The sequence below is a fragment of the Moschus berezovskii genome, chromosome 15, assembly GCF_049115385.1.
Source record: "Moschus berezovskii isolate FMDL1 chromosome 15, NW_MosBer_1.0, whole genome shotgun sequence".
Classification (NCBI taxonomy): Eukaryota; Metazoa; Chordata; class Mammalia; order Artiodactyla; family Moschidae; genus Moschus; species Moschus berezovskii.
This window is the reverse complement of record NC_142474.1, coordinates 75,625,288-75,653,185: the sequence shown is the minus strand read 5'-3', so window position 1 is coordinate 75,653,185 and position 27,898 is coordinate 75,625,288. Positions and strand designations below refer to the sequence as shown.

Genomic DNA, 27,898 nt, shown 5'->3' with positions numbered 1-27,898 from the left:
CAAAGGGATGCATCCATACATATCATGAATCCATTCTCCCCCACACTCCCTTCCATCCCGGCTTCCACATAGCAGGAGCAGTGCCCTATGCAATACAGTAAGGCCTTGCTGGTTATCCATCTCAAACATAGCAATGTGCACCTGTCCATCCCAAACTCCCTGACTATCGCTTTCTGCCATCCTTCCCCACAACAGTCCTAAGTCTGTCCTTTAAGTATGTGAGCCTGTTTCTGTATGTAAATAAGGTTTCTGCATCATATCTTTTTAGATTCCACGTATAAGGGATGTCATGCAATGCTCCTGCTTCTCTGTTACCCCACTTCACTCAGTATGACAGTTTCCAAGTCAAGGGTTGGACATGGCTGAGCCACTGAGCACACGTGCGCAGCAGCAGAGGCCCAAGCCCTGGACCGCAAGGGAAGGCCCTGTGCTTGGCAATGTGTGTCCAGATGTTACAAATTCCAGAAACTTCTCATAAGGTCAGGTTTAATTTAAAAATTAAATATATAAAATTTGAATAATGAGCGAAAATTATTTTTTAAAAATGTTGTTCAAGATATGATTAAAACAAAAACTGCTAGAGAGGGGAAAGCCCGTGTAATGTGGATGGTAAATGCAAGTATCTAAAGGAACATATTGAAACTATAGGTGATCAAGCAAGGAGTCTAATTTGTCAAATAATGGCCCTGACTTCTATTCTATTCAATGTATGTGCCAAAGACCTTTAGCTTTTGGAGTAAGGATAACTACAGTTACAGAGTCCCAGCTGTGAAACATACATCATGTTCTTTAATCCTCACAACAACCCTGAAAAATAGTACTATGAACTTCATTTTATGAATAAGGAGATCAAGACACAGAGAAATTGATTTCTGACTGTAGCCCCAAAGATAACATTGACTGGGGCTCTGAATCACTGCTGTCCCTTTAACAGGAGGTTAACAGAATTAAAGTTTCACTTCAAAACATTAAAGCCAATTTATGTGACTAGATATTCATCTCACACATAAACAGACAGACACACACACACACCTATAAGGGAACCAGAAGAAGAGATAATTTGAAAAATTATTGGTCCCCAAGTTATTCTTAACTTACTTTTAATTTAACCTCAATTCAAGCTTTATCTTGACTTCACATCCTTCCCAAAATCTAAGTGGTGTCAATTTTAAACAAGTGATAAGATATAAAGCTGTAGGAGACTGATTTCCAGAATTATCAGTAGACCTGGAATACCCGCTAGCAGTACACAAGCATTTGTCTAAATGCCAAACCACACCTCAAATACCGTGGAAATAAATGGATTCTTTTGTTTTGTCAATCTGAATACTGTCAACGCTGATGACTTTTTTCTTTAATTTTATTTTATGTTTGGCTGCTCTGGGTTTTCGCTGCTGTGCTCAGGTTCTCTCCAGTTGCACGACCTGGGGCTACCCTAGCTATGGAGCACAGGCTTCTCACTGTATGGCTTCTCTCTTGCGGAGCAGGGGCTCTAAGCATGCAGGCTCCAGGAGTTGTGGCACATGGGCGCAGTGTTTGCAACTCCTGGGCTCTGGAAAACAGGCCTGGTAATTGTGGCACACAGGCTTAGTGGAGCACATGGGATCTTCCTGGATCAGGGCTCGGACTCTGTGTCTCCTGCAATGGCAGGTGGCTTCTTTCACTGAGACAAGGGAAGCCCCACTGATGACCTTTCATCATAAGCCAAGGTCTATATTTTTTTATAAAATGAGGAGTATAATGCTAATAAAGTTTAAATAAAAAATAACACAGGATATAGTACAAGATAAAATTCAACTGCATATCATCAAGGGATATTTACCTATAGAAAGACTTATCTGGTTTCAGTTCAGTTCAGTCACGTCCGACTCTCTGCGACCCCATGAATCACAGCACACCAGGCCTCCCTGTCCATCACCAAATCCCGGAGTTCACTCAAACTCATGTCCATCGAGTCGGTGATGCCATCCAGCCATCTCATTCTCTGTGGTCCCCATCTCCTCCCACCCCCAATCCCTCCCAGCATCAGAGTCTTTTCCAGTGAGTCAATTCGTCGCATGAGGTGGCCAAAGTAAAACTTGATCTTTAAACATCTCTAATTAGGTATCTGCATTCCTGAATAGGAATAAACACCACTCTTAAACTAGTGTTTCAGCCCCAATATGGAGTATGATTAACTTCATAAAAACCAATTATCAAAACATTCACCAAAGGTTATTCAGCACGAACACTACTCGTGTGAGATACATTTTACAAAGAAGCCTGTTGTCAAAACAAGACAAAACAAAAAAGGATAATGGCCCCAATCCATGTCCAACACATCAAAGGCTCTGAGAAGTCCTGTAATAAAGAAACTCAACATTTATGAAGCTTCAGCTCAGTTCAGTTCAGTCACTCAGTCGTGTCCGACTCTTTGCGACCCCATGAATCACAGCACGCCGGGCCTCCCTGTCCATCACCAACCCCCGGAGGTCACTCAAACTCATGTCCATCGAGTCGGTAATGCCATCCAGCCATCTCATTCTCTGTCGTCCCCATCTCCTCCCACCCCCAATTCTTCCCAGCATCAGACTCTTTTCCAGTGAGTCAACTCGTCTCATGAGGTGGCCAAAGTATTGGAGTTTCAGCCCTAGCATCAGTCCTTCCAATGAACACCCAGGACTGATCTCCCTTAGAATGGACTGGTTGGATCTCCTTGCAGTCCAAGGGACTCTCAAGAGTCTTCTCCAGCACCACAGTTCAAAAGCATCAATTCTTCGGCGATCAGCTTTCTTAGTCCAACTCTCACATCCATACATGACCACGGGAAAAACCATAGCCTTGACTAGACGGACCTTGGTTGGCAAAGTAATGTCTCTGCTTTTTAATATGCTATCTAGGTTGGTCATAACTTTTCTTCCAAGGAGTAAACGTCTTTTAATTCCATGCCTGCAATCAGCATCTGCAGTGATTTTGGAGCCCAAAAAAATAAAGTCTGACCCTGTTTCCACTGTTTTTCCATCTATTTCCCATGAAGTGATGGGACCAGATGCCATGATCTTCGTTTTCTGAATGTTGAGCTTCAAGCCAACCTTTTCACTCTCCTCTTTCACTTTCATCAAGAGGCTTTTGAGTTCCTCTTCACTTTCTGCCATAATGGTAGTGTCATCTGCATATCTGAGGTTATTGATATTTCTCCCAGCAATCTTGATTCCAGCTTGTGCTTCTTCCAGCCCAGCGTTCCTCATGATGTACTCTGCCTATAAGTTAAATAAACAGGGTGACAATATACAACTTTGACGTACTCCTTTTCCTATTTGGAACCAGTCTGGTGTTCCATGTCCAGTTCTAACTGTTGCTTCCTGACCTGCATACAGGTTTCTCAAGAGGCAGGTCAGGTGGTCTGGTATTCCCATCTCTTTCAGAATGTTCCACAGTTTATTGTGATCCACACAGTCAAAGGCTTTGGCATAGTCAATGAATTTTATCTGACATTTTTACTCATAACAACTGCTAGTATCCCAGAACTCATGTGGAGAAATACTGTCCTATTTTTTTTTTTATTTCTGTCTAAGAAAAAATAAAGTACATCATCTTCACAAAGTTACATCTATCCATTCACAGCCAACAATGATCAACAAGTTCTTCCAGCTCCACTGTGAAGCTTGGGTGCAACAGCAGTATCAGGAAATATCTGGATGCTGACACATGACATGGCACTGAGAAGCTATGCTGGTGTGAGAAAAAAGGTAATTTCTTGACCTCTTAGGACCAAGGGACCTGTTTCACAGATAAACAATAAATATTTTGCTTCATTAGTTAGGCTATTTTATCTTCTATAAACCTCTATGGATGTTTATTTCAGTAGCTTCTGAAAACCTCATTTCTGCCATTAACAATGATCTGTTAAGTAGCAAATAGTTTGCTATGTTATTTTGTCTTTTAAATGTCACTTTTTACACAAAATCAAGGCTATTCCTTAGGGTACTTGAAATTTTATATTTTAGACAGCAAGAATGTTAATTGTCTTCACATTCAGGAGCAAGAGAAAACTACAGTGAAAGCATTCTTTCATCCCTGAAAATACCTTTGTGTCAAGGATCTCATTCTCAGGAAGGGGAGGACAAATGTATACCTACAGCTGCTTCATGCTGATATATGGCGAAATCCATCACAGTATTGTAAAATAATTATCCTCCCGTTAAAATAATAAATTAAAAATGTCTGCAACCTGGGATTTCATGCTTTTGTGGTAGACAAAAGGAATTAAGTAATTTTCAGTCGTTTTGCAATGAAGGGTGATAAAAATAAATTTTTACTATATATTCTTTTTTATTTGTATTTATTTTCATTGAAATATAGATTTACAATGTTGTGTCAATTTCTGCTGTGCAGGAAAGTGATCAGTTATACATTTATATACATTCTTTTTTTAAACTTCGGGATGACTTTCCTAAAAATTTTTATTTCATACTGCAGGATAGTTGGTTACAATGTAGTGTTAGTTGCAGTTGTACAGCCAAGTAATTCAGTTACACATATACACGTATATATTCTTTTTCAAATTATTTCCCCATTAGGTTTCTATAACTGAAACCTATACAACTGAGCAAAGTTCCCTATCCTATACACAGGGAGTTCCTTGTTGGTCATCAATTTCAAATATAGCAATTTTCCATTATGGTTTATCATAGGATAGTGAATATAATTTTCTGTGCTATACAATAAGACCTTGTTTATCTATCTTGTATATATTTTCAAATTCCTTGCATTATACCAAGCTGCTTGTGACTGTGGCTGGAAAAGTCATTTCAGGTAGATGCATCATTTAATTCTCACAATGACTCCATGGTAGTCATAAACATTACTTTCACTCCCTCAGCTTTTTCTTCTCTTACATCATGGGTCAAATTACATTCCACTTTTTCACCCTGTTTGGGCACATGTTAAATTACATGAAAAGCACATCAGAAGCTAATCTCCAACAAGAAGGTAATTCAAGTAATATATGTGCTTAATTACCCATCAGATTCACTGAGAGTTAAGAAGAATAAACCAACATTGAACCCAAGGCAGGTAGGCAGTTAAGTCACAAGGAGTGAACTCCTAGAGTGTATCCAACATTAGGATGTGTGTCTTGTTACCAATGATATTCAACTCACCAGACAACCTTATATCTAACTGGTATTATTCTCACAGAGAAGCTAAGAAACCTTCTCAGGATCTCTCAGTTAAGATAATGCACTGGGATTTGAATCTGGGTCTCTTTAAATAACTTTGGTCTTCCCTTTCCAAACAGTGCTTCCAATTTTACTTCAGTGGTTTCAAAGTGCAGAAAAAGATACAAACATGTCCTTAACTGAAAGCAAATTGCTCTAATATCATGACTGCAGCCATGAAATTTAAAGACACTTACTCCTTGGAAGGAAACTTATGACCAACCTAGACAACATATCAAAAAGTACAGACATTACTTTGCCAACAAGGGTCCGTCTACTCAAGGCTATGGTTTTTCCAGTAGTCATGTATGGATGTGAGAGTTGGACAATAAAGAAAGCTGAGCACCAAAGAATTGATGCTTTTGAACTGTGGTGTTAAAGATTCTTGAGAGTCCCTGGGACTGCAAGGAGATCCAGCCAGTCCATCCTAAAGGAAATCATCCCTGAATATTCATTGGAAGGACTGGTGTTAAAGCTGAAACCACAATACTTTGGCCACCTAATGTGAAGAACTGACTCATTTGAAGAGACCCTGATGCTGGGAAAGATTGAAGGCAGGAGGAGAAGGGGCTGACAGAGGATGAGATGGTTGGATGGCATCACCGACTCAATGGACAGGAGTATGAGTAAACTCCAGGAGTTGGTGATGGACCGGGAGGCCTGGCATGCTGCAGTCCATGGGGTTGCAGAGTCAGACACGACTGAGTGACTGAACTGAACTGAATATTATTTTGATTGTGGAGAAAATCTATTTAACTCTTTACAAATCTAGGCAGTTTTCTAAATAAGAATTTTAAGTCTTAGCACAACAAGCTGCTGTGATGCTTCACTACAGACAGGTGTTTGGCTGCAAGGATAAATATGCTTCAAGTTCATTTTTCTACAGTTAATATATAAAACTAGATGTTTACAGATAGGTTTAAGTAGAGATCAGTTCAGTTCAGTTCAGTTGCTCAGTTGTATCCGACTCTCCGCGACCCGATGAATCACAGCACGCCAGGCCTCCCTGTCCATCACCAACTCCCGGAGCTCACTCAAACTCATGTCCACAGAGTCGGTGATGCCATCCAGCCATCTCATTCTCCGTCGTCCCCTTCTCCTCCCGCCCCCAACCTTTCCCAGCATCAGAGTCTTTTCCAGTGAGTCAACTCGTCGCATGAGGTGGCCAAAGTATTGCAGTTTCAGCTTCAGCATCAGTCCCTCCAATGAACATCCAGGATTGATCTCCTTTAGAATGGACTGGTTGGATCTCCTTGCAGTATAAGGGACTCTCAAGAGTCTTCTCCAACACCACAGTTCAAAAGCATCGATTCTTCGGCGATCAGCTTTCTTCACAGTCCAACTCTCATATCCATACATGACCACGGGAAAAACCATTGCCTTGACTAGATGGAGTAGAGATACAAAGGTATAAATCTCTCATGTGGAGTAAGCCATAGCAGTACCTGAATTCTACTGTAAATAGGTCACTAACTTGCTTTTGCCTGCTACAATACATGGCATGAGCATCAATTATACATTTTACTTACTAAAAGTCATTAAGGGTGAAAGTTAAAATGTATTTAACGTACACAATGGACATGAGAGCTGTGTCAAGTGCTTTAGATGCATTTTACCATTGAGTCTTTACAGCAACCAAATAAGATAAACAGAGAGATTATTTCCATAATTCATATGGGGCAATTAAATCTCAGAGATGCGGAATCACTTCCTAGGTTATATATAGCTAGTAATTGGATTTGAGGCTTGACCATTTAACCCAAAGTTTGTACAAGTAATGACTACACTATAGTAGGCACTTAGATGTGCAAAGACACATGCTGGGGGTCTGAGGTACAGAAGAATGGGCACAAATGATGATACACAAATATTATAGGCTGCAACACAGAGCCTCTGCAGAAGCAATAAATAATGTGTATTTCTAAAATAATTCCAACTATCCATTTCTATCCACTTTAACCACCAAACTGATGATATAGAAAAAATCTACTTATTTATATTAGGTCTATTGTGAAGTAATCCTTTGCATGTAGTGAGAAAATATTGTTATGGGCTGAATTGTGTCTCCCACCCTTCCCCTGTATTCATAGGTTAGATTCCTAACCACCCACACCACAGATATCTATTAACCAGAATGTAGATGGTAAAGAGTCTGCCTGCAGTGCAGGAGACCCAGGTTCAATCCCTGGGTTGGGAAGATCCCCTGGAGAAGGAAACAGCAACCCACTCCAGTATCCTTGCCTGGAAAATTCCATGGATGAAGAAGCCTGTACAGTCCATGGGATTGCAAAGAGTTGGATACAACTGAGCGACTTCACTTCATTAAATTCCTTAATCCTTCAAGGTAATCATGATAAAATAAGGTCATTAGGGTGGGCCCTAGTCCAATACACTGAGTCCTTACAAGAAGAGGATCAGGACACAGGTAAGTACAGGGAGAGGCCCGTGTGAAGACAGAGGGAACAGCCAGCCATCTATAAGCCGACGAGACTTCAGAAGAAACCATGCCTGCCAACACCTGATCTCAGGCTTCAAACCTCCAGAATAATGAGAATACAAGTTTCCATTGTTTAATTCGCCCCATCTTTGGAACTTTGTTAGGCAGCTGGAAAACACTCCTACATGAAGCATGCTTCTTGTGTTATCAAGTACAGCTGGGAAAGTTGAGGGAAGACTAGACTGAAAACCAGACTTTTTATGAGGGAATATTATAGGAAAGTTCTCAGTACCTTACTGTGTAAAGTCCTTATTTTAAAAAGAGAAACATCTATTTAAGCCGGTTTTTGTTTTTTGTTTTTCAATGAGAGCAGTGCAGACTTTAACCAAGGAAATTTAAACATGGGACTCTCTGGGGAACTTTAAAGAAACGATCAGTGCTTGAGCCCCATAAAGATATTCTGATTTAATTTATCTGGGTGGGGCCTGGACATTGAGATTTTTAAAACTCCCCCTGTGTTTCTCATATCTCTATATTAGAACCAAAGTTTGAAAACCCTGGTTTAGAGAGAAATTCACTGTGTAGAATTAAAGTCATATCAGCTATATCCACAAGGTGGCATATTATGGCATTTGAAAGAATTAAAATTGAGAAATGTTTCCAAAACGCAACTGTGTACCATTGAATGTAAAAAAGACTGCATTTAGGTTGAAGTTAGACAAGATGGGAGCAATGATGGAATGAGTCAGAACCTTCTAAAAAGACCTGAAGTTTAGTTAACTCATGGTACTAATATTGTCACCCTACTTTCAACAGGAGGTCTGCCCTGGCCAGAAGGAGAATGCTCCTAACTGTCAAGTCTTTCACCTACTATTAGCCTTTGCCAGAACTGTGACCTCTCCCTGGCCCCTCAACAACTCTTCAGGGGCCTTTTGAACTCTTTGGCAGTAGATACTAAGACAGAGGCTTGCTATTATTTTTTAAAAATAGAATCTTTACTCAGCCATACACGTATTCAGTTCACCATGTTTTACAGATGGACACACACACATGTACACCGAATAATGGAGGTATCACTCAAATATTCAAATTTAATTGTTGAGAAGAAACACACCAATCCCTTCGCAAATTTAGTGACTTATACCAACATCCCAGGAGAGACTTAGCCTATCTGTGACTGGTTATGAAGAAGTTAAAAACTTGTAACCATTAGAGAAGATGTTCTATAATTTAATGGTAGCTTTAAAAGCCTTCACTTATTCATTATAGGATGTCCGTGAGGTTGAGAGGCAGGTGGAAAAGACCGTAGAGTTTTAAACACAAAGATCTACCAAAGGAACCACTCCTTACCTCCTTAGCTCCTGATATTTCTGCTACTAAATCTCCAACTAGTTACATAAAGGTTTTTGTTTCCAAGGAAACCACTGACATCTATGGAATTTAATGAACATGAAAAAGGAGCTATGCCATATAATTTACATCTGGAGATACATGTGATTAGCTGTCAAAACGATTACGCACACATTGATAATTCTGTGAATTTTTAACCCTTTTTTCCTCCATTTGGTAAAGATGTAAATAAACATTTATGTAAATAAAACGACAGAAGAAAATCCTGTACCCCTCTTACCCCAAATCAGCTGTGGCACCATGTCGGGTAAATTAGGAAACAGTTGGAACCAAGATTATGGGCCAAAGGTAAACCTCCTCAGCAATTGAGTGGAAAGAGAGAAACCTTTATCTTGTTGTATAAAGGGGTTTCTTATTCTTTAGTAAACCTCAAATATCTACATCAAATTATGACTGTGGTTTCATGTAATGGTAGAATCTTCGAAAATCAGGGAAATAGCTTGTAATCAGCACAGGGAGACAATAAAGAAAGCACAATTCCAGGCCTCAAGGATGATTCATTAAAACCACTGTTGTATAACATCCAAATAACAGCTCATTATGAGATTTTATATATTGGCATCCAGATTCTATGATGAGCTATTTAAGACTTGACAACCCTTAAATAAATAGCCTATTCTGAATATTAGCAAGGAATGCTAATCACATAGGGAAAATATTAAAAGTGTATATAAAATCTTATCTTCAATAAAGTTACAAGTATACAAAACTAAAAAGAAAAAGAGTAGCAGGAAACTACTGTTTTATTCAAACGATGACTCCTTCCTCCTTTTAAATGCTCTTAGGCTTCCAAGGTACACCTTCTTCTCATTCTCCTCCCTTCCCAGTCCCTATTTTTATTATGGTAGCAAAATACACAGACGATAAAATTTATTATTTTAGTGATTGTCAAGTGTTGCAGTTTAGTGGCATTAAACAAATTTACATTGGTATACACTATCTCCACCATTCATCTGCAGCATCTTTGATCTTCTCAAACTGAAACTCTGTTCTCATTAAACAGGAACTCCCCAACCTCCCTCAATCCAGCCCCTGGAAACTGCCAATGCTACTTCTGGACTCTATGAATCCAGCTATTCTAGGTACCTCTTCTAAGAGGGATCACATGATGTTTGTCATTTTGTGTTTGGCTTAATACAATTAGCATACCTTTCCTTAGGGTTATCCTTACTGCAGCAGTTAAAATTCCATTTCTTTTTAAGGCTGAATACTATTCCCCTGTGTGTATCTAGGGCATTTTGTATATCCATTCATCTACTGATGGACATTTGGGTTTTCCCACCTTTTGTAAGGAACGTCACCACGGACACTGGTATACAAGTACTTTACATTCCTGCTTCCCATTCCTTGGGGAATATACCACTTTCAGTCCCTTTCATGCTCATCCTCATCCCTTTGAAGCTAAATGCTGGAGACAGCGTGGTTTAGATATCAGAAGTTTCCTTTATACCTATATTCCTTAAAGGTCTCCCTTGACATTGAGTTTTGAAGAATCAAAGTTATTAACTCCACCTCCAGATTTGTAGACTCAAATACGATACCAAGTGGAAGTCTGACAAGCATCTCAAGCTTTAAATATCCAAAAAACCAAACAGAATTTTTATGTTTAAATGAGCTTCTTCCTTCCCATCTGCATGAAAACCTAATTCCCACACTTTCTGAAATCAGAACACTAAAAGTTGTTCTTGAATCCCTTCTTTACCCCATCCCTCACACCCAAGGCATGGCAAAAACCTTTTGTCTTTAAAACACATTAGAGTCTGGTGTTTCTCTACACCTTTTGGTCAAAAATCACCATCAACTCTGCCTGGGCACTGGCAACAGCCATTCAGTTGGTGCCCTTCTCCCTTTGTCCTCTGCGATCTGTTCTCAAGGCTGTGGCCAGTGATGCTCTTAAAGGCTAGGTCAGATCTTTGTCACTTCTCTGCTCAGAATATTCAGATCCTTGCTCACGTCTCTCAGAGGAAAAGCCAAAATCATTAGCATGGCCTATGAAGCCCAACATATGTGGCCCCCAGCCACCTACAGCCACCTATCTGACTTCTGCTTTTCTTTGCTGTACTTCGCGATAGCCACACTGGACACAGAGTTGGTTCCTCAAACATGCCAAGCTTGTCCCTACTTCAGGGTCTTTGCTCTTATTGTACACTTTGCCTGGAATCCTTCCCCTTCCTTTAATTCATGTCTCTGCTCATCTGAACTCAGCAAGAGAGCCTATTCTGCTAGGGATCAAAAAAACCAGCAACCCTCTCTGCCACTCATGTTCTGTGGCCCCTTATCCTTGCTTGATTCACTTCAGTGGGACTTATCTGCCATCTGTTTCCCCACCCAGAGGGGTGCTGGAGGGAGCCTGCTCACAGGGCTCCAGGCCGTGCACACATTGCTTTCCAGCTCTAGGTGACGGCAGGATCTGGTTTGAAATTCCCCAGGTTTGGAATATTCACCCAAAGGAAATGAAGAAACACAGCAGATCAGGGATTTCCTCCCCCTTCCTCCCGTCTTTCCTTCCTTTTCCTCCCTCCCTCCCTCCTTCTCTCTCTCTCTCTCCCAACCTTTCTTTTGCTTTTCTTCCCGGAAAGCCAGTTTACCACCACCACATGTTTCCTACTCCTAAAAAGAAAGTTATGAGAACAAAGTTGCTTTTGCCTAGTGCCCAGAACAGTGCCTGGCAGAAGCAGATAGTCAATGGCCATCTGTCAAAGCAACAATGAAATTGAAAAGTCATCATTCTGATATAAGGATTAGAAAAACAAAACCTGATCAGCTTTTTGTTTTTAGTTTTGCTCTAAGCTGCCTTATGTGACTGTGGTGATATATACACAGGTTTCCCTCATCATCCAGAAGTAGAGCACTCCTGTGAAAGTTTCCATAAGCTGAAATGGCACAAAGTGGAGAAGCAGTTGCCTTCAGACACATCTTGCTAAGCCAGGCACAAAATAAATCGAGATAAAGCACCGGTGCTCACAGAGGCAGTGCAAAGCTTGCTGAGTTGCTGAGAACAGTTGCCGGGGAAGGAGCTTGGTGGTGCCCCCTCAAAGCTCACAGTATACCGCCTCTGTAAGGGCTCCTCTGCTGCCAACAAGTGCTGAGTGTCATTTTCCCACTTTTTGCTTTTATTCTTTTTTTGTAAAAGTGAAAATCCACTTCAGGTTTCTTCCACCGAGCCAAAGCAGGTGCTAATGTAGGTCTTTCATAAAATGAAGTGGTGTAAAGTGAACTTTGGAAAAGCATGGGGTGCCTATACTGCTGTACGGTACTGTGCCACTGTAACACTGTACTGCACCACTTCCCTGCTGTGCTGTGCACTACACCCCTGCACCCTGCTGCTGCGCCCCTGCTCGGCGCTGCACTGAGCTGCTCTACTCCTGACAGCAGTACCGGCACCCCCGAACCACCTCGAATTTAACTGCGACCTGGATATATACAAGGTTCCGTCGTGCTGTGCTCAGTCGTCTCCGACTCTCTGCAACCCCATGGACTGCAGTCCGCGAGGCTCCTCTGTCCATGGAATTTTCAGGCAAGAAAATGAGTGGGTTGCCATTTCCTTCTCCAGGGGATCTTTCCCAACCAGGGATCAATCCCACGTCTCTTGCATCTCCTGGGTAATTATCCGTCGAGCAAGAGAAGCAGTTTACACAGTTTAAAAAAGCATAAAACAGTTTCAAAGTACAACCACAGAAATCCTTGTCAGTGATACTGCTGCATACGTATCATGAGACCTGAATAAACCCGGGAGCGTCTAACTGTGGTGGTGCTCCTTCTGGAGTCCAGAGCAATCTTAGAACTGCTTTCAAGAAGACATGTGCAAAATTTGACATCTCTTTCTTGTTTTTAAGTTCATGATTTGCTATGACCAGGGTAGGAAGTTTTACCTCAGTTTTATAATCTGTAAGATGGAGTGCCTTGGCTTGATTAACTGCCCTTAAACGTTGGAATAAGCAGCTAACAAAACTTACATGCATAAAATCATGTGCTCCCCTGACACTGATTTCATCGATGAGAAAGCAGAGGCATGGAACAACCTGAATTCGTTAATGGCAGGGCAGGCACCCGAAACCACAGCTCCACTTCCCTAGGCCCATCTACTTTTCAACACTCCTAAAGATGAGATGCTTCCTAAGAGGTAAAGGAATTACCTTTTTAGCAGCATTTCTGACGGAGAAGGCAATGGCACCCCACTCCAGTACTCTCGCCTGGAAAATCCCATGGACAGAGGAGCCTGGTAGGCTGCAGTCCATGGGGTCACAAAGAGTCGGACACGACTGAGCGCTTTCTCTTTCACTTTTCACCTTCATGCTTTGGAGAAGGAAATGGCAACCCACTCCAGTGTTCTTGCCTGGAGAATCCCAGGGATGGGGGAGCCTGGTGGGCTGCCCAAATTTATGGGGTCGCACAGAGTTGGACACGACTGAAGCAACTTAGCAGCAGCAGCAGCAGCATTTCTGAAACCTTTCTGGGACAAGTAAAGAATCCTCCAGCAGATGTAGGTTCAATCCCTGGGTTGGGAAGATCCCTGGAGAAGGAAATGGCATCCCACTTCAGTATTCTTGCCTGGGAAATCCCAGGGACAGAGGAGCCTGGTGGGCTATAATCCATGGGGTCGCAGAGTCGAACACTACTGAGCAAGCACGCAATGAGGATTTGGGGTAGCCCATGCAAAAAATCTACTTTTTGTTCTGTTACAGAGCATACACTCACACACACAAAAAAAGTATCACAAAATTTGCTCTCACAAGACTCTGATCTTTTTCATTCTAGTCAGGCCTATTTTATTTAATTAATGCTATACCACGAATAGATCAGAAACCATAGTGATACACACTCCTTTAAAAATCAAAGCTCCTTTTGAAATGAAGATCCAGTGAGTGTGTATATACGGCATAGATAAGATGCATGTAACACAGACTCTTTCTCTTACATGCGCTTCATAAACCTGGGGGTGCAGGGGACGGGAGGGAAGGCAAAAGGGAGGGGAGGGAGAGTACAAAAAGGGAAACATAAACACATTTTATATCTCAAAAAATAACGTACTTTTAGTTCAGCTTTTCTATTTGAATAAACATTTCCTAATTTCTCTCCAATGCGAAATTACAGACCTGTTAACCTGAACAAAAGCTGTACACAGCAAAGCAGATCTGGAATTGAATGCATTGTGTCGGGAGTAGACATTTAAAATTCATTAACACATAGACTGTTTTTCATTTCCTATAAATGTGATTTCAAATCACAGCAGGCATAGGAAATAGTTCATCTTCAACTAGATTGTGAATTTTTCTACAATGTGATGCTGTGAAAAACAAAAATAAAGGAATACATGGATAAACATTTGTGGGGTGCTGGCATATTCTGATAAACACTACCTGCTCCGCACATGTCCTGCCTTCCTCTGGTCACAGTCCCCACAGGAAGTCTTCCACTCAGACTGTCTCTGGGTTGCATCACCTTCTTGTCCAAAGCATCCCAACTTTCTCACTAATCATCACCCTGCTGCGTCTAGTCTCACCAACACAATGGTCCCCTCCTACTGAGGTTTCCTGCCCTGGACCAGACGCCTCCTTCAATGAGGCGGCTATGCTTCAGTCTTTCTGGAATACTTCTGTAGGAAGCTAACCTCTCTTTTGGTGCCTGCTACACAGAATTGCCACAGTGTGGGAAGCCGGGTGCTGCCAGGGGTGGTGTGCACAGATAGCACCACGAGGACCCTGAGGATGAAAGAGGAATTCCTTCCAGCACCTTAGAAGCCAGTCCGGTGAAAGAAAAAGACGTCTATTCCTTGGTAACAGTTCTTGAGCAGCTGAATGAGACGCGATGCAAACTCAGAAATTTCATTGAATTGTTCAACACATTCCAATCATTTTTAATAAATTAACTTTTCATTTATCCAGTTCAAGATAAGATTTTCTTTTGCAATTTAAAGATCTTAAATCTAGTATTAATAATCTACTTCTTTCTTGCCTGTCCATCCACCAAGTCCCTGTCAGCCAAGCCTCTGCTCCAAACTGTTTTCACAACATAAGCTTTTCCAGTTTGAATGAAATTAAACTGATTTCTGTAAATTTGAAATTTAAATAATGATAAATAAAAAAATAATGATGATAATAGCAATGATAGTGGTTACTATTTAATAAGTGTTTATTATATAGCAGTGATAACTTCAGGCTGTTGTGGTCAAATTTTGTGACAAATTTATTTTTCAAAACCCAGTGTCCACACTCCACATATTAACTAGATTCTTGTAGCATCTCTGGGAGTAGAAAACAAGGATCAGCATTTTTTAAAACTCCCCAGGAATTCTATAAGCACTTAAATTTGAGAACTTCTCTGCTGCTAGTGGTTTGCTAATGAATTAGTTGATTTAACCCTTACAACAATGATATGAAGTATTTGTTTTATTATTATTATTACCTAGTGTCTAAGAAACAATGCCCAGTTGTGGATGTGCTGGTGGTGAAGGAAATGTCCGAGGCTATAAAGAGCAATATTGCACAGGAACCTGGAATGTTAGGTCCATGAATCAAGGGAAATTAGAAGTGGTCAAACAGGAGATGACAAGAGTGAACAATGACATTCCAGGGATCAGCAAACTAAAATGGACTGGAATGGGTAATTTAATTCAGGTGACCATTGTATCTACTACTGTGGGCAAGAATCCTTTAGAAGAAATGGAGTAGCCTTCATAGTCAACAAAGAGTCTGACATGCAGTACTTGGGTACAATCTCAAAAATGGCAGAATGATCTCAGTTCGTTTCCAAGGCAAACCATTCAATATCAGAGTAATCCAAGTCTATGCCCCAACCACTAATGCTGAAGAAGCTGAAGTTGAACGGTGCTATGAAAATGTCCTTTTCATCACAGGGGACTGGAATGCAAAAGTGTGAAGTCAAGAGACACCTGGAGTAAGCGGCAAGTTTGGCCTTGGAGTGCAAAATGAAGCAGGGGGAGGCTAACAGAGTTCTGCCAAGAGAAGGCACTGGTCACAGAAAACACCCTCTTCCAACAACACAGGAGATGACTCTAATGTGCACGTTGCGAGAAGATCAGTACTGAAATCACATTAATTATGTTCTTTATAGCCAAAGATGGGGAAGCACTGCACAGTCAGCAGAAACAAGACTGGGAGCTGACTGTGGCTCAGATCATGAACTCCTTGTTGTCAAATTCAGACTGCAGTTGGAGAAAGCAGGGGAAACCACTAGACCATCAGGTCTGACCTAAATCAAATCCCTTACAATTATACAGTGGAAGTGACAAATAGATTCAAGGGATTAGATCTGATAGACAGAGTGCCTGAAGAACTATGGATGGAGGTTTGTAACATTGTACAGGAGGTGGTAATCAAAACCATTCCCAAGAAAAAGAAATGCAAAAAGACAAGATGGTTGTCTGAGAGGCCTTACAAAGAGCTGAGAAGAGAAGAGAAGTGAAAGGCAAAGGAAAAAAGGAAAGATATACCCATGTGAATTCAGAGTTCCAAAGAATAGCAAGAAGAGGTAAGAAAGCCTTCCTCAGTGATCAGTGCAAAGAAATATGGGAAAACAAAGGATGGGAAAGACTAGAGGTCATTTCAAGAAAATTACAGATACCAAGGGAACACTTCATGCAAAGATGGGCACAAAAAAGGACAGAAATGGTATGGATCTGACAGAAGCAGAAGCTATTAAGAAGTGGTGGCAAGAATAAACTGAAAAATTGTTAAAAGATCTTGATGACCCAGATAACAATGACGGTGTGATCACTCACTTAAAGACCAACATCCTGGAGGGCGAAGTCAAGTGGGCCTTAAGAAGCATCACTAAGAACAAAGCTAGTGGAGGTGATGGAATTCCAGCTGAGCTACTTAAAATCCTAAAAGATGATGCTGTTAAGTTGCTGCACTGAACATGCCAGCAAATTTGGAAAACTCAACAGTGACCACAGGACTGGAAAAGGTTAGTTTTCACTCTAATCCCAAAGAAAGGCAAGGCCAAAGAATGCTCAAAGTACCGCAAAATTGCACTTATCTCACACACTAGCAAAGTAATGCTCAAAATTCTCCGTCAGGCTTCAACAGTATGTGATCCATGAAATTCCAGATGTTTAAGCTGGACTTAGAAAAGGTAGAGGAACCGGAGATAAAATTGTATCACTGAAAAAGCAAGAGAATTTCAGAAAAACATCTACTCCTGCTTCATTGACTATGCTAAAGCCTTTGACTGTGTGGATCACAACAAACTGTGGAAAATTCTTCAAGAGATGGGAATACCAGACCACCTTATCTGCATCCTGAGAAACCTGTATGGAGGTCAAGAAGCAAGTGTTAGAACCAGAGTTGCAACAATGGACTGTTTCAAGATTGGGAAAGGAGTATGTCAAGGCTGTATATTGTCACCCAGCTTATTTAACTTATATGCAGAGTACATCATGTGAAATGCCGGGTTGGATGAAGCACAAGCTTTAATCAAGATTGCTGGGGGAAATATCAATAACCTCAGATATGTAGGTGACACCACCCTTATGGCAGAAAGCGAAGAAGAACTAAAGAGCCTCTTGATGAAAGTGAAAGAGGAGAGTGAAAATTTGCCTAAAATTCAACATTCAAAAAATGAAGATTATGGTATTTAGCCCCATCACTTCCTGGTAAATAGATGAAGAAACAATGGAAACAGTGACAGACTTTATTTCTTGGGCTCCAAAATCACTGCAGATGGTGACTGCAGCCATGAAATTAAAAGACACTTGCTCCTTGGAAGAAAAGCTATGACCAGCCTAGACAACATATTAAAAAGCAGAGACATTACTTTGCCAACAAAAGTCTGTATAGTCAAAGCTATGGTTTTTCCAGTAGTCATATATGGATGTGAGATTTGGACCATAAAGGCTGAGTACCTAAGAACTGATGCTTTTGAACTGTGGTGTTGGATAAGACTCCTGAGAGTCCCTTGGACTGCAAGGAGATAAACCAGTCAATCCTGAGGGAAATCAGTCCTGAATATTCATTGGAAGGGCTGATGCTGAAGCTCCAGTACTTGGGCATCTGATGCAAAGAGCTGACTCATTAGAAAAGGCTCTGATTGTGGGAAAGATTGAAGGCAGGAGGAGAAGGGAATGACAGGGGACGAGATGGTTGGATGGCATCATTGTCTCATTGGACATGAATTTGAGCAAGCTTCCGGAGATGGTAAAGGATAGGGAAGCCTGGAGTGGTGCAGTCCACGTGGTCGCAAAGAGTCGGACACGACTGAGTGACTGAGCAACCACAATATGCAAAGAAACTGGCTTTAAAAATGTTAAAGTGTATTGAGATGCGTGAACTCAGCACGGAATATAAAGTAGAAAAATCAAGAATGTGGATAAAAAAAAGAGAGAACACAAGCCTAGGTTGAACAAACGTTAAAAGCCAGAGTACTCTGAGGTTGAAATCGATCCTGAAGGGTAGCATTTTAGCATCTAATAGTGGTTTACCAACCAAGCACAATACATACCCTAGTGCTGTTCATTTCTCAACATTCAGTAGACATTTATCAAACAGTGTCCATATATGAAATACTAAAGTAGGCTGTGGGCTGCAGTAAAAGAGTCAAACCTAAAAGAAGGTCTCTGTGTGCCAGAGGAACTGACTTGAACTCCCAAAGCCTGGAAACGAAAAGGGTCCGATGGAGGGTAGGCATCTGACTTTAGCCAATAATGACCATGAAACTTCAAATCAGGCCAAGGAATTTGCATTAAAAGACAACATTTGTAATTGTTATCAACATAGTTCTTGGAACTAACAGGTTTATGTGAAATCTGTCTAAAATCTTCGGAGGAGAGTAAAATGTCTACCCTGAAAACTGAACAATTCTGAATCAGCAACAAAACAATAAGGACAATAAGCTTGATACAAAAATGAAAGACCAAACTATTGAAATACCATTGTATTACTAAGTGAGTGAGTGAGTGAGAGTGAAAGTCGCTCAATCCTATCCGACTCTTTGCGATCCCATGGACTATACAGTCCGTGGAATTCTCCAGGCCAGAATACTGCAGTGGGTGGTAGCCTTTCCCTTCTCCAGAGGATCTTCCCAACCCAGGGATCAAACCCAGGTCTTCTGCATTGCAGGCATATTTCTAAGTGATTGATGCAAATAATGGACCATTTTCAGGTGAAACACAGAAACCTTTCTGAAAATAATTTTGATTTTTTTCTTTCTTTTCATTTACCACATTTTCCTGTAGGTCATTTTAACCTCTTCAGCAATAAAAGCAGTATTTGGCTGTTTGCTTTATGACAAAATTTGCCAGCAACTACCACACTGTTAGGTATCTGAAGACAATCACTCTAGGTGACTTTCCTCACTGCAGCTCCACAGCAACAGATAATTTTTTATGTCAAAGTATGTGTTTTGACTTTTAAGGAGTAAAGCAAAAGTTGCAGTAGATACTCAAATGGAAAATCGCTGGTTTTATGTCAGTCATGCAAGGAGGTGAGTCCCTAAACGGCACCTATACGTCCCTATTTGCCAGCTTTCTCCCTGTGCTACAGAAGAAGCCCTTAAAGTATTAAAATTTAAATACACTAAAGCGTAGTTTCCCAGTTTGATAACAAGTCAATACATCCTGCTACTATACCCTACCAGATAATCTAAACTTTTAAAATATACATAATGCTTTATTCAACATTTTTTGGGCCACACCGCATGACATGTGGAGTCTCAGTTCCCTGACCAGGGATCAAGCCTGTGCCCTCCTCAGTGGAAGCATGGCGTCTCAACCACTGGACCACCAGGGAAGTCCTATATTCAACATTTTAAAACAATCTTCCAAAACTAAATAAATTGCAAACACTGCTTTAGATGTTTCTTCAGTAAGTTTTTCAAACCCAAGTTAGTTGACATTCCACGTAACTGATCCCAGTGTCTGTGGGTGTTCACTGGGAACATTTGCAAAAAGATTTGACACTCTGGCTTCAGGGATGAAATGACTCCAAGTGCAAAACATTTGAGCTAAAAGATCCTGTTTATCTGTCTAAAAGGTAGGTTCACGTATGCTTATAAGGCTCAGGGAATTTTTCAAATACTTTAAAGCACATTTTGAGTATTTAGAATTACCCAGTAACTTTGGCATTATTTTTTTTTTTTCAAAAAAAAAAAAAAAAGATCCAAGGGCATAAAGCAAGTCCTATGTCCACTGATTCTGTATTTGTTCATTGTTTTCATCTTTTATCAAAAATGGTACTGTTTGGACATACTGGCTTCTGGAAGGACTGGCTGTTTTATTGCATTTTACAACATCTACAACAGAGAAACTTTTAATTGGGGCAATTAATTGATACCATGGCACAGCTAAATAATCAAGGCAGCATCTGGTGTGTATAGCACGCTCCACTTCCTACCTTGGGCGCCTTGGCATGTTTCCCACATCTGGCGTCTTTGACAAGGCTGAGATCTAACAGCTCCGTCTCCTGGAAGGCAAAAGTGTGAGATTGTTAAGCATCCACACAGATCTTTTTTCTTTTGTTTCATAGCATTGACATCACTTTAAAAATAATATTATCTTGAGACTTGCCTGAAAATTTCCCTGCGGTTGGGATATTTTTTTCCTCTTACAGGCATTGTCTGTCAATGGAATGGGAGTGGAAATGAAAAGACAGCTACCTGCTAATTCTCAGCTTCATATATCATAATACATTTTGAAAGTACAATGGTTTGGGTCACCAGTCTATTCTATAAGCCATTCGTAAGTCATGATGAGTCAGGCCATCCTGTTCCCTTGTTGAAATACAATCCTGAGAGTCACTCTGAGTGTTTTGAGGATTTGTGAGTGGGGTGAGGGGTCAGGGTGGGGGTTGGAGGAGGTGCCACCCCCAGCTCGCAGCATACCCAGCCCACATGGTCAAGCTAAAGAGATGGGTATGCCTCCCATACCTGCACCCCAAGCCTTTTGCACACACCCCTTGGGCCTATCTTTTCATTTATTTATTACATATTATTGAATGTCTATAATATTCAAGTTAATCCAGGATACAAGACACATAAGATACGGCAGCTTCACTGAATGGACTTTCAAAGTAAAGAAATATATATACGCATAAGACAAGGGAGAGTGTGTTAATGACAACTTTAAAGTTAACTGCTAAGATGGATAGGGGTTAAAAAGAAAAGATTACTTTTCCCCTAGAGGCTCAGAAAAAAAATTCTGTGGAGGCATCATTGAGACTGGAGAAGAGAAGTGAGGAGATAAAGGTCTCCCCCATCTGGAGGTCCCCCATGGGCAAACAGCCAGCCAAGAGAAGACCAGAGGTTTGAGCAGAACCTTGAGGTCTTCCTGACTCTTAGTTGCTCGGAGGAGGGCAGTGCGTGGGAAGCAGGTGGGAGGGGAGACAAAGGAAGAGAGGGATGAGAGGGGATCTGTGTACACCTACGCCCGATTCGTGTCGAGGTTTGACAGCAAACAGCAAAATTCTGTAAAGCAATCATCCTTCAGTTAAAAAAAATTTAATTAATTAAAGAAAAACAAAACAAGTGAGTGAGGGAAGGCACAATGGCAGTGCAGGAAGGGGTGCACACTGGCGGCATGCAGAATTCCGCTGCGGGCACAGAACACATGAAGAGAAGGGAGCGAGAAGGCCAAAAATTGATTTGGGTGAACGGAGAGAAACCCTAAATGTCCGGCGAGGGACACTGAGCCATGGAGTCTGGGACAGGCACGTCACCAAGTTACACAGAGAACTCTGCCACCAGCCGGATGAGACTGGTGCAGTGAGCAGAGACATCAAGCTGTGTGCTGGACAGGAGCCATCGGGATGGCGCCTCTGCGCCCCTTCTCCCGGCGGGGGCTACCACACCCTCACAGGAGGGGCGGTCATTTCTCATAGGCCCCGGCTTTTACAAGGCCCAGCACCTGGGATTCCCAGCCAATCCCTTCAAGCAGCCGCCCCCGACTCCAAACGTTTGGTGCAAAATGGTCTGATGATTTTCCTGAGTCTAAGGTTGATTTCATGATTGCAGGACAATAAGGGTCAAAGATGTGATGGGCTCTCTACACTGGGGTGCAAACCCCACAGCAGGTCCAACAGAACCCCGGGCCCTGCACTGCTCTCCACGAGCAGAAGGGAGCACAGCACACAATGCCTTTTCTGCTTTCGCTCACATTGGCCTTTGCAATTTGCTTTCCCCCATTTTAGTGAATCCCTTAACCCATTACTGTGCATGACTCTGTGGATACCCTCCCAAACCCTGATGTGTGACAGGTAGCAAAACCAGCAAGAATCTTGCAGGACGGAGTAGCGGGCGTCATGCTTCCCCCAAGGATGCACCGTCCACAGTAGCGAAGGTCACCTGGTGAGAGTTAGGAACCAACAGCTCTCAAATGTGGGACTGAAGACGTAACCCAGGCAAAGGCATACAGAGGATTCCGGAGATCGGAGGTGGGGCAACTGGCCCAGGTTGCTTCACCTTCATGGCAAGAGCAGCCAACATTTACTGAAAGAGGAGAAACAGGAAGAGAACCTAGCTTGAGGAAACTTAATCTAAAGACAAGAACTGAGTGGAGTGTTGAGAGACAGACCAGATGAAGGTCACGGTGTCAGGAAGAGAGACGATGGAGGATGAGATGGTTGGATGCGTCACCGACTCGATGGGCCTGAGTTAGAGCAAGCTCTGAGAGTTGGTGATGGACAGGGAAGCCTGGCGTGCTGCTGTCCGTGGGGTCACAAAAAGTCATCAGACACGACCGACGGACTGAACTGAACCGAACTGATGCTGGGAGGTAGAACTGACTAAAGTAAAGAGAGAAGGCATTGACAGCTCTAGGGATTCCAGCTTCCTCACTGGGACTCGGAAGTTTGGGCAAAAATGACAGTGCGTAGAGGAGATGCTGGTTTGAGGACTTTATCCATTTGGAAATGCCCATCATTAATTCACGGAAGCATTATTTATTGAATCCTGCAATGTGTCAGGTACAGACTAGATACTGAGGAATGACACCTCAAAGTATAAAGAGACACTCATGCACAAAGCTAATGATTACACTCTAAAGGAGACATTTCAAAGTGCACTGCAGACGCGGACCACAAAGGGCTAAGGCATCTTTTCAGCCAACACATGAGGATGAAAGGAGTTCGCCGGCCTTATAATTCTGCGTTTTGTGGGGAGGGCTCCACGGAAAGGAAACAGCAATTGCAAATGCAAAGAAGCAGGAGTCCTGAGCAGAAAACAAGTCATTTTGGACACACAGCAGAAGTGCGTGGAGAGTCACCAATCACTTCCAAACTTAGCATTTGTTCCTGCATGTTCTCTTTGTAATTATTCATAAAATACTGACATGTTTTTCAAGCTTTCTTTTCCCATAAACATAGCATCATGTTTTATATATATGCAAAATAAAAATCACACCCAAATACACGGTACATTTACCTAATTGCACACTAACATCTTCTATTCAAGGAAATTCCTCCTAGATGAATAAACAATAGATTTAAACTTTACTTATTTGTTTTTACACACAAAGCCCAAATTGAGTTCACAAAGAAACAGACCTTAGCAGGCATCATTCCATAGACTTTTCTATTACAGATAATGAACACTGTTTTCTGCTTTCAGCTCAAGAGGAAACATTCATTTCCCAAGTCACAGAGGGGTAGTTAACATTCATTTTGATACCACAGCAACTAAGAAACTTCTCTGCAGCGTGTGTAAAATCATGCGTGCAGGAAAACCACCACAGGGCACTCTGAGCATGGGTAATGTGGTGTGCAAAAGACCCTGGCGGAAATCTGTCCACAGACTCATTGGGCTAGGAAGACGTGATTAAATCAGTCTCCCACTTCTATTAACATATAACAGCCACCCCTCTGGGACTTAACTACATCCTATTTGCACTCCACTAAAAAGAAAATGAGGAACACAATGGAGGGACTTCAAAAATGTTGCTTGTGTCATTAAAACTCTTTCTAGGTTAATTTTCTAGTGTTAATAGTTTTAACAACCCACTTTCATGATGAGAAAGCAAGGAAATGGCCCCTTTCTCAAGTCATTCAAGAGTGACTGTTTTCCAGGTCTATGGAATTCACTATCTCTTTATTATTTTCTTTAAGAGAGGAAGGTCCCATGATGTTTAATACCTGGGTTTGAAGTGGGGCCCTAAGATGAACTGGCCATGTCTTTGTGCAATCATCCCAGTGAGCATCAACTGTATCCTCTACACAATGAGTATGATGATACTTTCTGCATTAGTGGTCCTCAAAAACTACACTGGAGTCACCTAGAACGCGTGTTAGCACATAGACCAGTTGAGCACCATTCATCAGCACTTCTAGTTCAGCAGGACTTGGGTACACCTAAGAGTCCACATCTCTAACACTTTCTCCTGTGATGCTGTTCCATGGACCATAATGGAAAACGCTGATGTACTCGTTCACAGAATTGCTATTATAAGGCTTTCAGGTGAACATGAACGATAAAACTGTGCATTATATAGTTATATTATGCTACATGAAAAATTTAAAATGGTCACTTCTTTATATATGGAATGGGCAAATAAAAATTTACACCTATTAAAAGCAAAAGTGTGACTAATGGTGACTAACCTAGGCTCAGACTTCATTTATTGAAGATAAACTATTGAATGACAAAAGCCACTATCTCTTATTCTGATGTGTCCTTACTGTAAGGTCCAAACGGCCCAATGATGTTAAATAAAAGAACCCAGACGCCAAATAGATAATGTAACAGGCTTTAACTCCAGGCGCCCCCGGGCGGGATTCCCAGACCTAACAGAGGGAGGTCGGGGAAGTCCGCACCGAACAAAGGCAAGAGGCAACTTATATAACTTTAGGCAAGATTTGGAGTGGTGGTCTCTCATAGGTCAGTTAGCTGGTGGGGGTGGGGCGGGCAAGACTGGGTTGGTTGCCGGGTCTGCTCAAGGTTGTACTGACACAGCGAAATAGTTCTTGCTGTTTCTGGGCAGAATGCTGTTTCTGGACAGGAGGTTAGGAGGGGGAGGTTAGGAGAGGGTTGATCTCTAACCAGGACCTGACACCTCAAGGACACTCCAGCAGTGGGGGAGGGAATAGAGCACAATAGTCAGAGTCCGGCAGGACTTTTTCCCACTGGCGGGAAAGGAAGAGGGGGAGGAGAAGTCCAGCAATGGCCACTGAGGTCCGACCTTACACTGACCATTAGATTTTACTCCATAGAATAAATGTCCCTGTTTGTAAATTCAAGCAATCATTGATTTTTGATGAAAACTGCTACATTATACAACTTTTGTGTTACACTTTGTAACATTAAAGACATTTAGCAAAGTAAAAGAAGAAAATGTGTCCTCTCTCACCTCTAAGCCCACCCAACAAGGAAAGAGGGTTGGGGTGCCCAAAGGCCTGTGATCTACCTGGAACAGTCAATGAAGAATGAACTAATAGACCCCCCTTTCATTTCCAAGGCACACAATGGCGCCTGCAGAGCTTAGAGACCACATTCCTAGCACCCCCGGTACATACACTGCCGTAATGACAAACGTGCCTTCTCTCCAGGTCAGAATGGACAAAAGTCAATTAACCGTAATCAATGATTTATTTTTGATACTTTGAATGAGTGATGAGAAAACCGAGACAGGAAAGCTAGGAGAAGCCCAAACCGTCTCTGATGTTTACTATTCAACAAAAGACTTTAATTCATCAGCCACCAACACACTGTGAGGTAGATGAGTCACGAGAGGCACTGCAAACTCAGGAAAGAATGCAATTTAAAACTCATTCTTCTTCCAGAATACCAATTTCTATGCATTGTCACCAAATTCTATTAGTCATCCAATGCAGTAACGTGCTTCAAGTTCACACAATATACAATCAGAGCGGCAATTACAGTCATAAACATTACACAGGGAAGATATTAATGGCTGGGGATGCATACTTCCCCGTGTGTTATAGTCATTAAGTTGTTCAACCTCGATTTACCAAAAGTAGAAGATATTAATATGTTTTAGTGGCTGCCAACCCCATAAAATGTCCAATGTTTAAATAAAACAACTTGAGCATCATTTAATGAAGTGTTTTAATTTAAAGAAAAGCAGATAAAATAGACTCTGTGTTCTTCAACTTGATTTCACTCCTGAGGGAGTGAAAATCTGTTTAGCATACTTCATAAAAAAAAAAAAATGCCCTGCACCCACCTTCACCTGGTCTCTTGCTTTCTTTGCTCCCCAGCCTCAGTTGTCTTTCCCTCCCCAGTCTGCAATGGAGCCTCAGTAGGAAACACACAAGGAAATGAGATGCCCAGGTCACCAATACCAGCCACAGCAGAGGAAACAGAAAGATGACACATCTGGATTTCTTTATTTAAAAATTTCTTGGTTTAATATCATGCAAATTTCATAGAACTAGAAGGCAGAACACTTATGCTGTCTCTTGGAATTACCATTTGTAATCTGTGTGCTATTAAGTCAGTTACTACAGACGCCTGTTCCTTGAATCCTTGTGTGTCAAACAGAGATGCCAATGCTATCAATATCTTTCTCAGTGGGCTGTTGTTTAATCTACTGAGATATTAAACTGCAATCTCCACTTAGCTAGCGGGGACTCTTGCATCTATATAAATTCTTATGCTGGCAATAGTTGCCATGCCAAGTGAAAGGGAAAGGACCCCAGGAGAAAAGCCAGTAACGTTTAAGTAAAGCACCTAGACGAAAAGCACAGAAAGCAAACAAGAAAACAAACAAAAATGAAAATCTAGTACTTGAGATATTTCATTAAACGTTGAGTCAACTTGCAAAAGGAAGTTGGTTTCACTTTCAGTGTCAAAGTTAAATGCAAAATAAGATTAATATTTGAAGTGGAAAACACATGAACTAGCATGATTATGAATTGTATAATAAATATTGACATAGTTTTCAGCCAATCAAATAAAACTGAAAAATTATTGAATGAGACAAAAGGAATGAAAATCAAGTAATATAATTAATATGACAACAATAATAATAATTTTAACTAATAATAGAGAACCGACAACGTGCCAAGTATTGTAAGATAATTTGTACATATTATCTCATTAGTCTTGACTGCATCACTGTAACATCAGCATCATGTTCCTCTACTTTGAAGATGGGAGAACTAACGGAGACCTTCAATGACTACTGCTCGTCAGTTGAATAACTGCATCACGAATCTCAACTTTTTGCCCACCTGTAGCAAGCCGAATTCCAAGCTGACCACCAGGACTCCTGCCCCTGACATCTATGCCTGTGTGGAAACCTTTCCCACTGACTGTGGTCAGGACCGACAACTTGCTTCAAGACAGTAGAATACAGCAAAGGTTATTCTTCCCTCCCACAATTATGTTACCTTATGTGGCAAATGTGAAGGAATCTTGCAGGTGTCATGAAATCTCTGAACAGATAACTTAAATTTAACCAAATCAAAGACATCCTGGGTGAGTCCTTCAGAAGTGACCAGCAGTGATAGAATCAAAGCCATAGAAATGCTCACGTGCTGGCTCGGTCCTGGATTGTCTCTGGAAAGTGAAGGCCTCTAAGAGCTAAGGGCCTCAGTCCTATGGTGACAAAGAACCACAGAACTCTGTCAGCTGTGGCAACAACATGAATGAGTTTGGTAAAGGAATTCTAGCTCCAAATGGAAACACAGCCCAGGAGATGCCTTCATTGCAGCCTGTGAGACCCTAAGCAGATGAGACCCTGACCCACTTGAAACTCTGAGATAATATTAATAAATGTGAGTTGCTTCAAGCCACGAAGTTTGTGGTCATTTGCTATGCAGCAGTGTATAACTAATTCACTATCCCATTGTTTCCACGTTCTAAGGCATTTAATTAAAATGTAAATGACTTTACATATCTTTGCACTCTCCCCAGCATAAAAATGACTGCAAAACTGTCATCTTTT

The 27,898-nt window shown here is 41.5% G+C and overlaps 1 protein-coding gene across 3 annotated transcripts in view; it reads right to left on the bottom strand.

The window, feature by feature from the left end:
• PLCB1 (phospholipase C beta 1) overlaps positions 1 to 27,898 on the bottom strand; it is an 861,253-nt gene that overhangs the window by 550,216 nt on the left and 283,139 nt on the right. For all 3 annotated transcript variants that reach the window (XM_055426796.2, XM_055426800.2, XM_088844294.1), the window contains exon 3: positions 20,397 to 20,465. In XM_055426796.2, the coding sequence (XP_055282771.1) occupies positions 20,397 to 20,465 (69 nt within the window). The remainder of the gene's footprint in view (positions 1 to 20,396; positions 20,466 to 27,898) is intronic.